Below are 20379 nucleotides of genomic sequence, written 5' to 3' on the forward strand. Positions count from 1 at the left end.
TATTATTGTTTGTGAAATATTGTTTACAGTCTGAAATTGTTGAGTGAAATGGAATCTGCCTCTGTGCCATCTAATGAACGTGCTTCTACAACTGGGTCTAATGCTAATTCTTCATCTGTGAGGGCAAAATGTGATCCTGCATGGGATCATGTAACTGAAGAGTTGAAAGACGGAAGAAGTAGTTATAGATGTATACATTGTGGGAAAACTTATAAAGGAGGGGGCATTAATCGGATGAAAAGACATCTAGCTGGAATTAAAGGTGATGTGGCTGCATGTATAGGTGTGCCTTATGATGTTAGGTTCCAAATGGTTGAGAATTTGAAGGAAATTTCAAAATCTAAAGAACAAACAAAAAAGGATCAAGAAGCATCTAATTATTCGCCATTAGAGGATTCACCAGAATTTGAAGATGTCCAAGAAATTACTCCTAGAGGTAGGGGGTTAGGTAGAGGAAATAGAAGTAGTCCTAGTAATTTTCCACAAAGATCCAATCTTGGCAAGAGAAAGGTTGGTGACATTGGTAATTACTTCGCTCCTAGGACAACACCGGGAGCTCAACCTTCTATTAAAAGTGTGCTTGCTGGCAAAGAAAAGAAGTGGAGGGTTGATATGGCTGTAGCTAGATGGATGTATGATGCTTGCATTCCAATTAATGCTGTGAATTCTAGTTATTATCAGCCTATGTTCAATGCTGTAGCTTCTTATGGTTCTGGATATAGAGGCCCAAATTATCATGCCCTTCGAGTGCCTTTGTTGAGAGAAGCAAAAAGAGAAGTTCAATTGATTGTTGATTCTCATCGTTCATATTGGGCTGATACTGGTTGTACAATAATGGCTGATGGGTGGACTGATACTAGGCATAGAACATTGATTAATTTTCTTGTCTATTGTCCTAAAGGTATTATTTTTATACGTTCTATTGATGCTTCTGACTTGGTTAAGGATGCTATTAATTTAAGCAACTTGTTTGATGAAATTGTTAATTGGGTTGGTCCTGCAAATATAGTACATTTGGTCACTGACAATGCTGCAAATTATGTAGCTGCTGGAAGAATTTTGTGTGGAAAATATAGGAATATTAGTTGGTCACCTTGTGCAGCACATTGCCTAAACCTAATTTTTAAAGAAATTGGGAAGATGGATCATGTAGCTAAACTTGCAAAGCGTGCATCCAAGATCACTGTGTTCATCTATAACCATGTGGCTTTGCAAGCTTGGTTGAGGACTAGAAAAAATTGGACGGAAATTGTGCGTCCAGGGCCAACTAAGTTTGCTACTACTTTCATTGCCTTAGGGAGTCTTAAGGAACATAAGCATGACTTACAAGCATTGGTGACTAGCAAATTTTATGTTGAATCAAAATATGCAAAAGATAAGAAAGCAAAGGCAGTGGTGAAAATCATTCTTGATAATCAATTTTGGAATGATTGTCATGTAATTGTGCATATTATGTCACCATTGATTCGTTTATTACGCATTATTGATTCTGATGAAAAACCAGCTATGGGTTATGTATATGATGGCATGTATAGAGTAATTGATGGAATTAAAAAAATTTTCAAGGACAAAAAGAGACTATGGGAGCCTTATGTTAATATTATCAAGGATCGTTGGGATAATCAATTCTATAGAGATATTCATGCTGCTGCTTATTGGTTGAATCCTGCATTCCAATATGACACATCCACTCTTAATAAGAGGCTAGAGACACAATCTGCTGTGACAGATGTTATTGAATCAAAAGTTTCAGTTGGTCGGTTGAAGTTGGTGGAGGAATTAAGGCTATTTCGAGAGCGTGAACAAACTTTTGGAACTCAACTTGCTCAAGAATCAGCCAAGACATCTCAGCCGGGTAAGATAATGTTTACTTTAACTACTAATAAAATAAAAATATGTTTTAAAGATCATAGTTCCTTTTTATATTTTTGGGATAAGTATAGTTGTGTTTATTGATTCATTGTATTATTGTTTTGTGTTTTATATGGAACTTAGATGAGTGGTGGACGTTGTTTGGATCTTGTGCTCCAACCTTACAAAAGTTTGCAATTCGGATCCTTAGCCAAACAGCTGCCTCTTCGGGATGTGAGCGGAATTGGAGTGCTTTTGAACAAATACATACCAAAAGAAGAAATAGATTGGAGCATCAACGACTTAATGATCTTGTATTTGTTCATTATAACTACCGATTGAAAGAAAGGTATATATTATATAGTTTCTTTGTTTCAATGTTTTTGTGGGGAAATATGAATGATTCATTGATTTGGTCAAGTGGGTTCTTTGTGATTGTTAAATATAAGTGATTTGGTTACTAAACAAATTATTAATTATGTTCATCTCATGATATAGAGTCAAAAGAAAGAAGTTCAATTTTGATCCTATTGACTATGCAAGTATCGATAAAACTGAATTTTGGGTAGTGGAAGATGAGGAACCTCCATTTCTTGATCATGAGGAGATAGAAAATGCATTATATGAAGAGGGAGCCTATCCAATTGAAGAAGGGTCTTCTAGCCATGTACAAAGAGGTTAGTTTATAACAATTCTTTGCTTAGATGCATATTTTAATTAGACCATTTATTATTTATGAGAAATGATATTGTTCTTTGGTTTTGGAATTTGTATAGATATGGACAATGAAGTGATTGAGGATGATGATGATGACATTAATTTGGAATCATTTGGTGATGAAGATGATGCTCCTCCCGGATTTAGAGATAAAAATCATCCTATTCATGTTGAAGTTGAAGAAGATGAAGATGAGGATGATGATGATGATGCTAGTGGTGGAGCATTTGGTTCACATGATGATATTGATTTTAATTTTCTTCATAACAAATGAAGCTTGGGTCTTAAAAGTTAAAACTTAGTAGTTTTTTTGAAACTTTATAACTTATTTGCTATTTGGATGTAATGAACTTATTTGTTATTTTTCATTTGTCATTTGGATGTAAATGTAATGACTAATGAACTTACTGTTGTGGTATGTGTATTTTTTTATTAGAAGACAAAACTATAGATGAGTTGAGTTTGTTTGGATGTCCTACATTTTTTGTGGTCGGGGTTGGATGGTAACTTGGGTGGATTTGAAGCAAAGCAGGGAGAATGATAAGCCAAGTTACCATTTTGTATAAATTGTTGAGTTTGTTGAATAGAATATGAATGTGTATCTATTGAATAGAATAGAATATGAATGATAATCCAAGTCACCATTTTGTACAAATTGTTAACTGTTTTTCCCTCTAATTGCCTAATTAGAGGAGGATTTTTTGATGGGCTTTCAATGACTTGTTGATAAATGTTGTAAATCAGTAAATGTGTGGCAGTGAACTCTTTGTAATATGCTAGTCATGAGCCTAATTATGTTTTTAGTATATTAAAAAATTATTAATTATTTATATAATTTAAATAAATATTAATTAAATTATTTATGACGTCACCGGTTCGACCATCGGTCGGACCCCGGTCCGACCATAAAACCGGTAATTAGCTCATTTTCCGGTTCTTTCACCGTACCGGTTTTTAAAACCATGCATGATACTCAGGATTCTGTATAATGTCTGACATCAAGCAACGTTTGACATCAAGCTATTGCATTGTATACCACATTATAATGATTATTCTAACATTGGCATAAAGGTTTAACTACCATCCCCTTTTCTTGGTCCATCTTAAGTGGGCATCATTTAATGTTTCTCATTTTATATAAAAATATTTCAAAAATTAGTTTTTAATTTAAAATTATGGCCGAAAATGACAAAATACTTTTTTTCAACAAAATAAATTATATTTTAAATAGCAAGTGTAACTTGTAAGTACTTATACATTGTGTTCTTGTCTTTTTAAAATAAACAATATTTTGAGACCTCCAAAGTAGAATAATTGATAAGCAAATAAAAAATTAATTAACTTATTCCCATATTTCATCTATATAGATTTGCTTGATGATACTAGGGCTAACTAATGACTTGTGGAAACCCAATTCAACTGACAAATCAAGTTCAACTCAAGCCTTTTCAATCGATTTTGTTGGTAGTTATGATTGGTATTCTATTTGATTCCATAAAGCTCGATTGTCATTGGTTGGATGTCCAAAGTAGAGGGGAGCTTAACAAACATAACTGATTGATCTTTGATGACTATAATCTATTGCACTCGAAGGGATCTTGGTCGTGGTTTTTGAAGGCCATTTCGATGTTTGTGAGGCTAAAATCCGGTTGTTGGATGTTAAGATATTTGTCGACAAATTCAAGAGTTGAACATGCAATGGAAAGATCCACCCATGGAAACCCCTCTCCATGGGTGATTAAAAAAATGTCTTTACGCTCCCTAAAATTTCATTATAGATAATTTAGTACTTAAACTTCGTACATGTGTCAAAAAACATTTTGAAATATAGTTTAGGATTTTTGGTCCTTAAAAAAAAAAAAAAAAAAAAGTGAAATCATATTAAGGAAAGAAATCAGGGAACGAAATTATTTGACCATTATAACTTTTTTTTTTTTTTTTTTGAGAATTACACTCTCCTCCCTTGAGATTTGAGAGAATGACACTCCACTCCAAACTTTAAAAAAAAAAAAAAAAAAAAAATCCTCTCCCTTGAAGCTTGTAAAAATAAATACTTCTCCCCTTTTGTTTATATATATTAGTAACGAAATATTCTAAATTTCTATAAAAATCTCTTTACAAAAGTTTAACCATAATTAATAAAAAAATAATTGATAAATTTAGAATAAAAATTTTAAATTTATCAAGTATAAAAAAATTGCAATGACAAATCTCTCCATAACCCATTGAAAAATGAAAAAATAATAAGAAGAAAAATTCATGCTTAATATTTTTAAATACACTTTAATTAAAAAAATTAAAACAATGAATTTTAATTCTAAAATGGAGGATAATTTCTGAATCTACCTTTAAACAGAGGGCATGTTAGCACACACCATTTTAAATACTATTATTTAATAAAGTGGTCAATCAGATATCAAGGGAGGAAAATATTCTTTCTTTTCAAATTTTGAGTGGTGTGTCATTTTTCTAAACTTCAAAGAAGAAGTGTGTAATTATATATATATATATATATATATATACACACGCGCGCACACAAAAGATAAAATTATTACTATAATTTAATTTAAGTATACGTGTATAAAACTTTATCTTAAATATTTGAAAATTGGCCTAAAAAAAAATAATAGTACTTCTTTTTACTAAAAAAAAGTAGTGGGACTTTACTGCAGGCTTTATATTTGACCCAAAAACATTTTTTCCTTAAAAAAAAAGGAAAAATAAAAAGAAACACCATTTAGAGACTCTATATAGAAACACCATTTAGACACACCATATATAGAGCTTGATTAAACCAGAAGATTATTATGTTTGTGTCCCCGAAACGAAACACACACTTTGCCTCCAAAGTCCAAACTCAAAAGCCTCCCATCCAACACACTCACCCAAAATGAAGGCAACTACCTCCAACTGCAAGTGCAACCATCACCTGCGGCTTTCCTCCAGCCTGTACTCTCCTTCACCCATCTCCCGCCAACTCATCTTCCCCCCAAATCAACGGCGGCCACGTCTGTGTTTCACTGATTCCACAGGTGAGCATATCACTCCCCCAAGTGTTCCCATATCAGCATAATTTTTTTTTTTTTTTTTAATTAACATTTTTCACTGGCAAAATTTCATTCCTTTATTGTAATTACAGGTATAAAATTGTACACTCATAAGCCAGGTGGCGCATTCCGGGCCGTCGGTGGAGACGAGAGAGCTTACGTGTCAGCTTGGGATGAGAAACCTTATGAAATAGTTGACAATGGTAAAAAAGCTTACTTGGATGAACAAGATGTGGTCACATTTCTTGACCCTCCTAAGGATTTGATTCCTCTGGACCCTTCTTCTTATAATCCAGCTGCATATCTTTGGTAAAGTTCTTACTTTTATTAGTTCTATTTGGATAATTTCAGTAATGGGTTTGTTTTTTTGAGTCATATGGAATGAAATTTTGATGGTTAATGGGACCTGTAGATGTAGAAACAAAAACAGTGAAGTGGGTCTAATGGGATTTTTTTGTTTTGAGTTCATTGCACTGTTTTCAATTGTGTTCTCTTGTGTTGATAATTTGATTTATATTGCTATGTTGTACTTGTAATTTAGAAATTGAATGAACTTATCTTGTAAATAAATATATGCCTGAATAGACTATTGGTGCCTAAACTTTAGGCTTTAGCTCATGAGTGATTTTAGTCCTTGAAGTTTAAAGTGATCTATTTTTAGTCCCTAACAAATTTAAAGTGATCGTTTGAGTCCTAAATAACATAAAGTGATCGTGGTGTGGAGAAGGAGGCATTGTGGCGGAGCCGCGGAGGGAAGTTGAGATGAAGTATGGCTCGCTAAGGGGAGGATGGTGTACCAATGTTGTTAGTGTTTTTTTTTTTTTAATGGGATTAGCGAATGCAAATGTATAGAGGGGTTGGGCTAAGTTTTCGAGTTTCTTTATGTCTGGGGCAGGAGATGGAACCAGAGTTAAGTTTTAGCTGGACGTTTGGTGTGGTGATGTGTCTTTGAAGGAGTCCTTCCCTAAATTGTTTCGTGTAACATGTGATAAGGAAGCTTCAATAACAGATCACATCCAATTTTGCAATGACTTTATTCGTTGGGTGTTGAATTTATACGAAAAGTACAAGATTGGGACTTGGAGTCCATTTTTCTTGGATATAATTTACTCTGCATCTGTGTGAGGTCATGGAAAGGATAAGCTTTTATGGAAGCCGTCTATTCGATAGGGCTTTGAGGTTAGTCATGTTAAAAAGCCTTAGCCCCTAGTGGAGGGGTGAATTTCCCTTGGAAAAGTATTTAGAAGCCTAAAGTGTGAACAAGTCTTGCTCTCTTTATCTGGAATTTATCTTTGTGGAAAATCTTAACAGTGGATAACTTGAGGAAAAGAAAATCTATTTTGGTGAGTTGGTGTTGTGTGAGCAAGAGAGGTTGGGAGACAATTGATTATTTTCTTCTTCATTGTCTGTTTCCTAGAGACATGTGGAATGTGATAATTAGCCTCTTTGGGGTTTAGTGGGTGGTGTCTAGAGGGATTGTAGACTTACTAGCTTGTTGGCAAGGCTGTTTTGGTAAACATAGTAACAATGAGATCAGGAAGGCCATCCGGCATTGCTTGATGTGGTGCATTTGGAGAGAAATGAATGCTAGAAATTTTGAAGGATGTGAATGGACTATTTTAGATTTGAAACTGCAGATTTTTAGAACTTTGCATGAATGGATGGCAGCAACAAGACTTTTTTCTTTTTCAAACTTATTAGATCTCATTGGTCATTGTAACTTTAGATTTTAGTTGTGCTGTACTAAGTATGTTCTGTGTACTGGTGTGCTTCTGTTTCTTTACTCAATAAAACATTATTTTCACAAACAAACTTAAAGTGATTGCTTTTAGTCCCTAATGTGTTTAATAGTCACAGTGTGTGTAAGCCATAGATATAAAATGCATAGTAATTTTTTATTGTTAAGTTAAAAACCCAGGCATCCAGTGAGTTTTTAGCATCTGCATAGTTTTTGTAGGAAAAGGAAGTGACATTTGAGTAAGACTTCATTGACTAAATATATAAATAAATGTTGTGAAATGATAGTAAGATGGTCAATTTTGTTAAAAAAAAATATCTTGATGGCTAAGTTTTACAAACCCCACATGGATCTTAAGCCAAGACCACACCTTTTGAAAATGGCCATTTGAGCTAGAGTACTTAGGAATAAATTTATGTTTTGTTCATGAAAAAAATAATTGGAATTTCTTTGAAACTTTCTTTTGATTTTGTTTTTGATGTGGTGGTAGTTGGCAGTTGTTAAGCCATTACAACTTGGATTTCTTTTGGTCTTTGTTGTTTATTTATTTCATTTTTTTTTTTTTTTTTTAAATTTTTGTTGGTGTGAACTTCAGGAAAAAGATTGAAGATATTCCTGAGGAAAGGCGTTACCATTTGCTGAACTTGCTGAACCCTAGGTTGTATCTCAATAAGCTTGTCAAGCCATGTTGAATTCCTAATGTTACATTTGCTTTTCCCATCTAAACTGATTTCTTTACTCTCGTATCCATGTTTCAATCTAATTCTATTTGATATGTTCTAATAAATTAACAGGTATTTGAATAATTATAATAAAATCTAATAAAGAATTCTGAATACTTTAGTTTGTTTGGACAAATGTGTGTAGGCTTATATCAAGAGCTTGGCAGATAGCTGGTACACGATACGAGGATCCTAAGCTAGCAAAGAAAACTGCATCCACGTTGTCTAGTGAAGATGGTGTAATGCTTGAATATTACAACTGCCGGACAAGTGGAGGTAACTCAAGTAAATTTTGCTATGACTATTTGGTCATGTTTTAATTTATCTTGGAAAATTGATCCAATTTGAGTTTGTGCCTTTTGAAAAGTAATTTATGTAGAGGGAACACAGACAGACAATACAAAAAGGAAGGCCCACTGATGCAGGACTGTTAAGAAAGTTTAGCACTATACTAGGTTTCTTGATGAATTCTTGAATAAGAAGTGATGTTTAAGAGTTTAGGTTAGAAGAAGTATGAATGTTGACTGCTGTTTTGGGGCTGAAACAGGGGATAAACAAAAAATAACATAAATAAAACACAATCACGCCTAGGTCTTCCTAAGCATCACACCTAGGGTTCCTTGGCATCACACCTCGGAGAAGTTTGCATCACACAAACAAAGCTTAAAATAAGCTGCTGAATTTTATTAATCAAATCATTCTGCCATAACATGACCACAAAAGTGCCTTTATATAGAGGCTATAGTTATCCTCTTCCTAGTAGGACTTGGACTCTAAATAACCAATTTCTAGAATGAATAGGAATACTAATAATAATTAAATAAAAGACTTAATAATACGTAAACATAAAGTAAGACTCATGGGCCTTTGGTACGGCCAAAGACAGCCCATTCCAGATTTCTGGAAATTACCAAATTGCCTTTATTCTAATAGACCTTAATTAAAACTGATCTAACAGCTTCTCAACCTAAAAGACTCAATACTAATAACTAAAATGACCTATCAAAGGTGCAAAGAAGGTCTGACATCAAAACTAGACCACAACTTTTGAATCTTTGTATATTTAATATTCTTTTTCCTTGAGCTCTTCCTTGTCCTCATCACCCATGTAGAGTGAGCATTTGTGCCTTAAGTGTTTAATCATCCTAGTTGTGGGATCATACTTTGTTCTGATCAATGTGGGACATTTTAAAATAATACTCATTTAATTGACTCGTTGTTAAGGAATTACACCACAATAGGTTGTGGCATGTTAATTTCTGCTTATTTATCACTGTTAGGTTTCCTGAACCTCCCAGAAAAGGGTTAAAAGGGAAAATGGAGGGAGGGGAGGAGGGTGGGGGATGAGCCATGCAGGAGTTTTCCCTCTCTTATGAGTGTGGTATGCTTCTTGGGAAGGCCTTAAAGGTCATGTAGTTTTTACTGACAGTGAATGCTTGATTTATCTGTTCATTCTGTCAATGAAGTTGCATGAGTGGGAGGTTGCAAATCAAATCATGTAAAAGGAACAACCTTGTTTTTGAGAATTTGATATATAATATATATATATATATATATATATATCTCTGTGTGTGTGTGTTTTGGGCCAATGACTCAATGGTCTTTCTCATTCATGTGTGTATGTGTGTGTGTGTTTCGTACTCTTAAAAGGTTTCATAGGTTTGTTACGATTAAAACATAAAATTATATGACCATGATGTAATGCAGTTAGGTAGATTTAGGTAGATTGCCTTATTTAATACTCACAGCTTCATTATTTAATAATGCTATATTTTTGTATTCCTGTAATCTGTGAGGAAAAAATAAGGAAACTCCTCAATAACCATCTTGAAAATTTGTGTTGAGGCCAAATCAACAGTTGAGAACACCATAAGGTAACAGCAAAGCATAGATGGGTTAGGTTCAAGTTGGAGCATTTAAGATGAAACTTGAAAGCCTTAGACACCTGACCAGAAACCTACATTAAATCAGAAAACACATTTATGGTTAGCACAAAAAAGGAGAAAGATGGTCACCCTACCTCAACCCCTCCATACCTTTGAAGTAACCAACTAGGCTTCCATTAAGGGTAACAGAGAAGTTAGGAGTGGTTATACGCTCCCTAAGCCAATCAGTAAAGCTCCCAGGTACACCAATAGCACTAAGTCAGTGCAAAATGAAGTCCCAGTCATCTAATCATAAGCCTTCATAATGTCCACTTTTATGGTGCACCTAGCTTGATGTTTATCCCCATGATAACTCTTCTTAATAATCTCTTGAGCCAACGGTGCATTTTCAGGAATACTTCTCCGCAATATAAATGCTGCTTTGATATTGGCTAATGAAGGCATCTAGGCAAGGCTTAAGCCTTAGCAAAAATCTTGTTATTGCATTTATACATAATGTTTACAGCAGGCTTTTGGCCTAAATACTCCCATAGAAGGGCTTGGAACCTTAGAACCAGGGTTATAATGGTTGCATTAACCTCACCTAGGAGCCTACCAATTTGGAAAAAGGACTCTCTCTCTCTCTCTCTCACCCCTTCCCCCCCCCCCCCCCCTTCTCTCCTTTCTTCTATTGTTGGATTCTTTGTTTGAGTAATTTCTAGTAGTTCTCTATTAAGTGACATTACTGATTGAATGTCTATTAGCTTTTAGAAACTTCATGACATTGGTACTGAACATTGTTAAACAGGGCCAATGCCTATTGCATGGATTAATTTCTTCAAGAAGGTGGATTCTACACTCTTGATCGTCGCTCTTTCCTGCTATATTATATTGTTGGTTATTTTATTGATTCTTCTTCTTATCTCAGGCTATATTTTCTTGCAAGGATGGGAAGACCTATGGACGATTTATTGGTAATTTTGTTTTCCTTTGATAAATACTTTTTTTAGATCACAACTCATATTTCAATGGAAGTATTTAGTTAAAATCATATTCAGACACCCATTACTCCCTATTTCCTTACATATTTTACATATATCTGAATGATCTCCATCTTCCTCCCATTTATATAAGAGATTACTTGTGTTTGTGATGTTGATTTTCTCATTTATTTCTTCCTCCATGATTTCTAGCATAGGTAAGTTGGACAATTTGAATGATCTGTTAGTCCCATAGTATAGCGATCACAGTTGAAATCATCTGATTTGATGAGAATTTTTCTGACTGGAGAAGTTTATTTCAGTTGTGTGCACAAAAATCAGGGGGAAAAAAAAAGGAAAAAAAAAAGAGATCTTTTCTTTCACTGGTAAGATTTGAACTGACTACCTACCCCCAACCCAACCCTTTACCACCTGATCCAATGGCCTAGTGGCAACAACATATTGATCCAATGGCCTAGTGGCAACAACATATTGATATTATCTAATGCATAAAAGCTAGAGGTTTGAGACACAAGAACAGGACCAAATCATATTGTTGATGAATTAATTTTATTTTCATTCAATGCATTACTCCACCACCATAGATAAAATGGTTGATTTAACCTTTTTGTCTGTTAATAGCAGTGTCTAACCAATATTTAATGGCTCAGGTGGATCATTACTGTCTGCATTTGCAAATTCTTTTTATCCATTGTATTTTGAAGTGAGACAAGTTAAGGAAGTTATGTCAACTGAACAGCCTTGTGATTTAGCATATGATTTTGGGGATGGCCTTTTGGATCTTGAAGAATATCCACAAGGCTTTCCAAGACCAGGTGATTAATTATCAATACTTTTTGAAATTTTGTAGTGTGCTAAAAACCTCTTCTTTCTTGATATACTTTGAAGAGAACCATTAAGAGAGAGAGAGAGAGAGAGAGAGAGAGAGAGAGAGAGAGAACTTATGAAGAGGTGTTATATCCAGTTTTTGTCTTTTTTTGGAGAGAAGTGATATATTCTCCTTTGTTATAAAGTCTCCATGAAGTTATATGAATCTTTTTGTGGAGCAAATTTTGGAGAAACTATTTTAGACTCCTATTATCTCTAGAAATGAATATACATAAACGAAATTTGGAAAAAAAAAAAAAAAAAAAAAAAAAAAAACAAGCAAATGTAGTCTTCAGGTTTGTGTAACTTTCTAGGAAGGGGTTTTCTCATCTCTGGTACCATATTAAAAAATTCCTTTTTGTTATGTAATTCAAATACTTACCATGCAGTTAGTCAAAGTGTATGTTTCAAATGGAGGGAGAGAAGAAGAGAGTAGAGAGGAAGGGTGAATTTTGACTTGCATGTTATGGTTTCCTTGCTTTTGTGAATTGTATCCAAACATTTCCATGCTTGTGTTTTCCCTTTTCATATCACAATTTCTACTTCCAGTTGCTATGTCGCCTAACTTTTCTCACACATCACAAACTTCTAACTATAATTAATCAACAAGGTATTTGCAACTGGAAATAAGCTCTCATGCCAAAAGGGATGACAATTTTTATGGTAGTATATTTTCTTGTCACGCATATTCCTGTTTCTGCAAGATCAATTGATAACTATTGGACTTTCAAAGACTCAAAAGTCTATTTTGTGTCAAAAGGTTGGTTAACTGTATCTGTCATTTGTATCAGATGCAGATCCATCAATAATATTGCCTGGTCTGACTTCTTTTCATGTATCTTGCTTTTTCTTTGGCAGTAAAACATCCATATCCCTTCAGCGATCAGGTTGTTCTATATATTCGTCATCTTGGACCAGGAGTGTCAGTAGGGCAAGCATGGCAAGAAGGTAAAGCATTAGAACAAGTGCCTCAAAAGTTATGTGGTGAGATTCTAATGGTGAAAGATTATGCTGCATTATCCGAAAATCACTAAAAGAATCTACTAGTAGTTCTGTTAAGAGAGGTGAAAGATTAATGCTAATTATTAGTTAAAAAAAACAAAGGTCTTCACACTAAATCCCTATATACAATTGATTTGTCAATATGTAATGGAGAAAGGTACTGCAAATTTGATGCAGAAAGGGGCTGAGAATATATGAAAATATCAAAGCTAATTGAACCATTGATAACTGTGGAAATTTTTGATAATTCAAATTACCAAGTGCTCATTTTTTTTTCATTCAGATTTTTTGACAGCATACTTAATTCTAGTTAAATTAAGACATTTTAAGGCTAAGCATCACTTGCTAGATGTTGGAAAACTAATAGCAAATACTATATATTATTGGCCCAAAGCTAATTAGCTTTATTTCTTTTTTACTTTCAACAATGTAGGGATTGATCACTTATTAAAAAAAATATGTATGTTTCTTGATCATGATACTCAGGATTCTATATAACGTTTAACATCAAGCAATTGCATTGTATATTACATTATAATGATCATTCTAACATTGGCATAAAGTTTTAACTACCATCCCCTTTTCTTGGTCCATCTTAAGTGGACATCATTTAATGTTTCTTTTTTTTATATAAAAATATTTCGAAAATTAATTTTTAATTTGATATTATGGCCAAAAATGACAAAATACTTTAACTTTTTCAATAAAATAAATTACATTATTAAAATAGTTGAGTTCAAGTTATATTTGATGTAATTGTAAGTACTTATACATTGTGTTCTTGTCTTTTTAAAATAAGCAATATTTTGATACCTCCAAAGTAAAATAATTGATAAGCAAATGAGAAATTAATTAACTTATTCACATATTTCATCTATATAGATTTGCTTGATGATACTAGCGCTAACTAATGACTTTTGGAAATCCAATTCAACTGACTGATCAAGTTCGACTCAAGCCTTTTCAATCGATTTTGTTGGTAGTTATGGTTGGTATTCTATTTGATTCCATAATGCTCGTTTGTCATTGGTTGGATGTCCAAAGTAGAGGGGAGCTTAACAAACATAACTGGTTGATCCAGTTCTTGACCCATATATCTTTGATGGCTATAATCTATTGCACTCAAAAGGATCTTGGTCGTGGTTTTTGAAGGCCATTTCGATGTTTGTGAGGCTAAAATCTTATCGTTGGATGTTAAGATATTTGTCGACAAATTCAATATTTGAACGTGCAATGAAAAGATCCACCCATGGAAACCCCTCTCCTTCCCTCATTGTCGATTGCCTTCGGCCATCTATGTACCTAATTGGTGGCTGGTGCCTGGTATGCAATAAGAATCGGCTGAGTTAGGATTTCAATTTAGGGAGACAAGATTTTAATTCCCCGGCCAGGGCGATCCACCTGTGGTGCTAGTTTTTAAGCAACAAGAGGTGGTAGAGTTAAGATTTCAATTTAGGAAGGCAAGATTTTAGTTTCTATCGGCGGGGCACTCCACCTGTGGTACCAGTTAATTTTTTGAACTTGAAGTTATCATTTTAGGTGGTAGGTGTAAGACAAATACCATTTTTTTTTTTGTAAGAAAAAAATGGTTAAGGGAGAGGGTGACCAGTGTGGCTTTCATACTTAGGAGTAAACATAGTAGTATTCTAATCGCTCCCAAGCAAGATCCCATATTCCTGGTCAGTTAAGTTAGGTTAACCATTTGGGATGTAGATAGGATATAAGGAATACCAACACACAACTAGTTGTTGAGGCTCGAACTCAAGTCCTGAAACTTGTTGGCCAAGTTTCTTACCCAAGGCCACCTGAATGTGTTCATGTTTTTCAATATTTTTTTTAGAAGCAAGAATTATGGTTTCTCCCAAGGTATGTAACTTGTAGTTCTCATTCCATTATTAATGCATCTTGCCAAGTCATTAACATGTAACTGACCAAGCTACTAAAACGATAATCAAGTAGTTTCACACTTCGATTATTAACTGCTTCTTATGGTCCCCTTGTGGGCTGTTTGATACTACTTTTCTTCTCTCTTCATAGCCAGTGACCTTTCAATAGAGTGAACAAACTAGCAATTATGTAATCCACATATAGCAAAGATCTGGTCCTTCTGAAGATGATGTACGTCTTAATATCCAGCTAAAGTCCTTTTCCTATAAAGATTTCCAGTTAATGGTTTTTGTCATTTTCTAACGAGGGTTTATCTATCCTCACTTATTTTTGTTACTATTCCCCATGCACATGCATATGGCAAGACTCAAGTTCAGGTTCTTCATATTATAATAAGGCCTGACCTTGAGCCAACTATATATATTCTTTAACATTTTTAACAATAATGATTGTTTTGAACCAGTCTTTCCATGTCATTCCATTGGAGAGGAGCCAAGAAAATGTTTAATTAAACAAACCATTTCGTCCATGTTATAGATTGTCCAAATCCAACGCAAAGACAATTATTGATCCGTGTGACTATCTCTAGATCCTAGAGTTATTCTCTTTCTAGTTGAGCCAAGAGCTCATTAATGCGAAGTATACCCACCTCAACGTCATGAGAAGCAAAATAATAATATCATTAGTATCTCTTCATAAGACTATGAGAGAGAGAGAGAGAGAGAGAGATTAGCTTTATAAAAAAAAAATGAAAAAAATTTACCTCAGCAGGTTTAATTACCTCTAAAATTGAAGATTGATAAACTATTCATGAATAGTTTTAATCAAATGAACTATTTAGGGTACGTTTGAGAACAATTTATTTAACTAAAATTAAAAACTTTTTGTTAAAAGTGTAGAAAAAAAATTTTAAAAAAAAACTTGTGGGGCCCAATAATCTATGGGCCAGGCCCATTTGCTCGTGGAGAGTCCAAAGGCCCAAGCCGAGGAGAGTTATGGCCCAAGCCCGATAAACACGGAGCATAAAACTGTTTTGGAATACAGCCGAGGACAGTTTAGTCCTCGGCAGATCCAAAATCCTACCGGAATAAAGGGGTAAAATTGGAATTGGACTAAATTTGAAAAGAGACCTAAAATATCTTGGGAAAATTACCCTTATGACCCTTCCCAGATAAGACTTTGCATCTAGCAGAGCCGTATTCTCCAGCCTTATCAATCATCCCCCACAATTCTGGGATTAGACTGATGGGACAAGTATCAGTCTTGGAAATGTTGACCCTATACGTGGACGAAGGACAGTGGACGTAGGCTAGTATAAAAGGAAAAATAAGGAACCTAGTGGGGGGGGCCGGGAAAAATGGTCAAAAAACCAGAGCCTCCCAGCCCACCTCCAGGAGAAAGACTCCATGGGTGAAGGAAAACTTAACCTTGTATGAACACCACGAAAAACCCACCGCCTGTCGATCAAGACCTAGCTTTCCAAACCCACGCTCTACAAATGATATTGTTTGGGCCTTTTTACGTGCGAACTCGACACCGTTACGGTCCGCCACGAATCGTGTCCTTACAATTGGCGCCGTCTGTGGGAAGGGCTTGTGTGTTGGTATAGGAAGTGGGTCGATAGAGTTTCTTCGTTATTTCTAACCGTTGGTTATAGAGTTCTAGTATAAAGCTCTGCTAGGGACTGCGTTTCTTGACTAGGGGCTTGGTTGAGGAGCTAACTCCCTTAAAACCAAGGTCCCCCGTAAAGAGCAAACTAGGCACTTGGTAGCGTTAATCGTATGGATAAACTCTAGGGGCTCGGCTGAGGAGCTAACTCCCCTAAAGCTAAGATCCCACACAAAGAGAAAATTAGGTTTTGGACAGAACCAAGGCATTGCATGGTCCACGGACTCAAGCCTCTGGGAAAACCAACTACCTGGATGTGGAAAACTAGGTTTTGGACAGAACTAAGGCATTGCATGATCCACGGACTCAAGCCTCTGGGGAAACCAACTACCTGGATGTGGAAAACTAGGTTTTGGACAGAACCAAGACATTGCATGGTCCATGGACTCAAGCCTCTGGGGAAACCAACTACCTGGATGTGGAAAACTAGGTTTTGGACAGAACCAAGGCATTGCATGGTCCACAGACTCAAGCCTCTGGGGAAACCAACTACCTGGATGTGGAAAACTAGGTTTTGGACAGAACCAAGGCATTGTATCGTCCTCGGACTCAAGCCTCTGGGGAAACCAACTACCTAGATGAGGAAAACTAAGTTTTGGACAGAACCAGGGCATTGCATAGTCCTCGGACTCAAGCCTATGGGGAAACCAACTACTTGGATGAGGAAAACTAGGTTTTGGACAGAACCAGGGCATTGCATAGTCCTCGGACTCAAGCCTATGGGGAAACCAACTACTTGGATGAGGAACCAACTATCTAAAAAAAAAACTATGGCCCATAAACCTCGAAATCCATCCGAAGAGAACTCCGCGTTAACAGATGGGTTAATACCTTGATTGCGCAGATTCCTCGGTCTACCCTCGGATCCCCAGTATCAAAGGGGTTGATGCGATACGGCGCAACATATTACCCAAAAGCACAACCAAAGTCCCTCGCTACTCGGCTACCCTCTCGGACGAATTATTTAGAGTTTATCGTTCTCGGACATCACTCTAGCATGCATCGCGCAGCACTCAGCGGTTATCCCGGTTAGTTCCAAGAGTTTAATTTATTGAGGTTTAACCTTGTTATGCTTGATAATATTTGTAAGTTTAAACTAGTAGGAATCTGTGTTAAGGCATTTTTCTGCCTGGAATATCATTAAGGGCAAGTTTATATTTAATATTCATGCATAAAGTAGTTGTTATGGAGAAGAAAGATATGTATAGAGAAATAGCCACATATTTTATTAAGACAAAGGAACAGTACAGTGTACGATAAAAAGCTGAAACAAGCTTACATTATAACTAATTACGCAAGCGAAAAGAAAAGAGACAATAGAATGAAAAAAAAAAAAAAAAAAAAAGGCGCAGATGAGAGATTGGCTATTGTTCCAAGATGTCGTCTAAGGAAACCATTCCTCGACGCTTCTACATGCCCATAACTCAGGCAACCAAAGAACCCAACTTGGGACCTGCACCGGTGAAGAAAAGGGACAGGGAACCTGACCTCAGGCTAACACCATCTACAGAAAAGGTGCAGGGAGCTGGAAGTTGGGGAGCCCTCGCAAAAACTCGCCTGCTACAAGGCAGACGGCGCTGATGGCGGAAATTCCTTCTTCTGACATACCAAAAATCTGGCATGACCAAAACCTGCTTCGGATTTTGACTAAAAGAGGGAGGAATACCATCTTCCTCCTGTCAAAACGGAGGACTGGCTTGAATCTGTGCCATCCTTGTCCATACCATATCACCTTAAGGATTCGATGCCTCTGAAGCGTGCGGAGACCTTTCATCCCCATCCACGCCTCAAGCATCTTGTTTTGAGGCAGTGGCACTAGAAAGAAAGATCGCGGATATGGAAGAAGTATGGTTCTGAAGGGAACAGGAGAGTTCATGTGCAAGTGAAGTGACCCCCTATCCTATTTATGCCCAGAAGTAGACCGGTGGCATTTAATTCACGCAGCGTCCCAAGGAACGCTACAGACAAAATGTCTCTGGCTCGATTTCCAACGTCGTCTGCAACCCTGAGGCTAAAGGAGTCTCAAGAAGCGCACCTCGAACACTGGGACGCCAAAAAGTACCGCGTGATCAAAGACTACGGAAATACCTCTTAATTTGCTGGCCTAGTAAATTCGCGGCCCAGGCCCGTTCAGCATAGGAGCCTAGGGACAGAACCAAGGCCTTGCATGGTCCTCGGACCCAAGCTTATGGGGAAACCAAGTACAAAAAATTATAAAAATTACAAGTTTTGGACAGAACCAAGGCCTTGCATGGTCCTCGGACCCAAGCCTATGGAGAAACCAAGTACAAAGAATTATAAAAATTACAAGTTTTGGACAGAACCAAGGTCTTGCATAGTCCTCGGACCCAAGCCTATGGGGAAACCAAGTACAAAGAATTATAATTATTACAAGTTTTGGACAGAACCAAGGCCTTGTATGGTCCTCAGACCCAAGCCAGTGGGGAAACCAAATACTTGGATAAGAAAAGGTTTGAATTTCGTAAGATGGGTTACTTGATAAAAATGTCAGGTCATTTCATCCACGGCTTAAACACCATAAAAGGTTAAGGTCAATAAAGGTGTAAGGAAGGTGGTGGAACGCTCCAGCATTTAGTCGTATAAGAAGGCTGTTCATTTGGTGGGTGATATACTTTCAAATGGTTATTCCTTACACGGCATCAAACCTTCGTTTTTCTTCTCGGCTAGCATGGGGTAAGTATTACTTTTCACTGGTCGGCCTTATTGTGCCAAGCATTTCTATTAAAATCATGGCGACATCTTTTTATTATCAAGTATTTTGGTCTTAGTCGTCATTGATTTAGATGCTATATTATGGTGCCGAGCAGCGTTTGTAAATTAAAAAAAAAAAAAGGCATAGAGACAAAACGTGCGAAATAAAATAACAACAATTTTTATTAATGCGAAAAATTATTACAACGTACAAAGAGGGGCTCAAACGAGCCTATACAAAATGTGAACTGCCTAAGCAACAATTACATCCGTAGTACAGATAAGTAAACTGTCAGGCGTCTTTTAAACTCGTCTTTAAAGTCTCTCCAATCTCTACCTCAATACTGCTCATATTACGATAAGAACCTTCTTTGGGAAAAAATGAAGGAGAAGGAAATAGTAAGGAAGAAATCAATGAAGAAGATGGAGGAGAGGAATGAGGAAGATGGAGGACATGAGTAAAGAAGGAGGAGAAGAAGAGAGAAGAGATGAAAAGAAAGAAAAGGAGTAAAAGAGGGAGAAGAGAAAGCACCAGAATGGATCTGGTGCTGGGAAGACTAAGAAAGGGAAGCGGAGAGGGCCACCAGTGAACGAAGAGAGGAAGAAGCAGAGACACTTAGTCCCTGCCTCGTCCTTGACTCCTAACACACTGGAGCCATATTAGGTATGCTCGTAAGAGAGCGGTTGGTTACGATGATGGGAATTCTCGACTCAGTCACGCCGAAAGTTGGACATGATGAATCCCTGCTTCGGATTTTGGCTGAAAGGAAGGTGAGACAAATCTTAAGTCTCCGCCACCCTTGCCCCGACCGAGCCATTTCGAGCTTTATTAGAACACGGTGCTTTGAGGAGGGATTTGGTTCCTTCATCACTCGTTATAGTAAACGTATTTTGATGTGGGTAATAACAATTAGGTTAAATGAACCCTAGGGGAGGCCAAGTATTTCAAATCTCAGAAGGATGAAAAGGGATTCTTTACAAAAACAATAACCTCCTCCCTTCCTTCTTATATAGAGGGTGGAGCGGGAGACATTTAATAGGTTCAGATCTCCAAAGGAATCTGCCAACACAAACATGCCGGTTCCATTTCTCCACCCCATCAAAACAAACCGCCGAATTAAAGTAGTCTCGTAAATAGTGATCATTAAAAGCGCGTTTTGGATACCCAAACGATAAGAACGCATCAAGCGCGAAATCAAAAAACTGTCTCATAGACCGGTGCATTTCTTGGACAGATGAAGAGCCGCCAGCATTATTAATAGGTCAAATTGATTGGGCCGTAGGAAGAGGTTCGGCATCACC

The 20379-nt window shown here is 36.3% G+C and overlaps 2 protein-coding genes across 3 annotated transcripts; both read left to right on the plus strand.

Annotated features, from left to right (window-relative positions):
• Nucleotides 1-309: 309 nt before the first annotated feature.
• Nucleotides 310-3525, plus strand: LOC115991315. Its single transcript, XM_031115022.1, has 4 exons — nucleotides 310-1855; nucleotides 1996-2200; nucleotides 2350-2528; nucleotides 2628-3525. Exons 1-4 carry the CDS (start codon nucleotides 310-312, stop codon nucleotides 2840-2842), a joined length of 2145 nt encoding a protein of 714 aa, XP_030970882.1. The 3' UTR covers nucleotides 2843-3525.
• A 1822-nt stretch (nucleotides 3526-5347) lies between these two features.
• LOC115992969 lies at nucleotides 5348-13085 on the plus strand. Of its 2 annotated transcripts, XM_031117221.1 has the most exons (8): nucleotides 5348-5600; nucleotides 5708-5924; nucleotides 7949-8011; nucleotides 8221-8351; nucleotides 10749-10786; nucleotides 10869-10914; nucleotides 11592-11756; nucleotides 12667-13085. In XM_031117221.1, exons 1-8 carry the CDS (start codon nucleotides 5459-5461, stop codon nucleotides 12840-12842), a joined length of 978 nt encoding a protein of 325 aa, XP_030973081.1. In that variant the 5' UTR covers nucleotides 5348-5458; the 3' UTR covers nucleotides 12843-13085. The 2 variants fall into 2 exon arrangements, with proteins under 2 accessions (XP_030973081.1, XP_030973082.1); XM_031117222.1 differs by lacking the exon at nucleotides 7949-8011.
• Nucleotides 13086-20379: the final 7294 nt, after the last annotated feature.

Source organism: Quercus lobata, chromosome 5 (genome assembly GCF_001633185.2).
Source record: "Quercus lobata isolate SW786 chromosome 5, ValleyOak3.0 Primary Assembly, whole genome shotgun sequence".
Classification (NCBI taxonomy): Eukaryota; Viridiplantae; Streptophyta; class Magnoliopsida; order Fagales; family Fagaceae; genus Quercus; species Quercus lobata.

Excerpts from the sequence above, each read along its gene's own strand:
- LOC115991315 (XM_031115022.1), top strand. The coding sequence starts at position 310 with ATGGTTGAGAATTTGAAGGAAATTTCAAAATCTAAAGAACAAACAAAA. Across the intron at positions 2,201-2,349 it reads AACTACCGATTGAAAGAAAG|AGTCAAAAGAAAGAAGTTCA; the intron begins GTATATATTATA and ends CTCATGATATAG. Across the intron at positions 2,529-2,627 it reads TTCTAGCCATGTACAAAGAG|ATATGGACAATGAAGTGATT; the intron begins GTTAGTTTATAA and ends GAATTTGTATAG.
- LOC115992969 (XM_031117221.1), top strand. The coding sequence starts at position 5,459 with ATGAAGGCAACTACCTCCAACTGCAAGTGCAACCATCACCTGCGGCTT. Across the intron at positions 5,601-5,707 it reads GTGTTTCACTGATTCCACAG|GTATAAAATTGTACACTCAT; the intron begins GTGAGCATATCA and ends TTGTAATTACAG. Across the intron at positions 8,352-10,748 it reads CAACTGCCGGACAAGTGGAG|GGCCAATGCCTATTGCATGG; the intron begins GTAACTCAAGTA and ends ATTGTTAAACAG.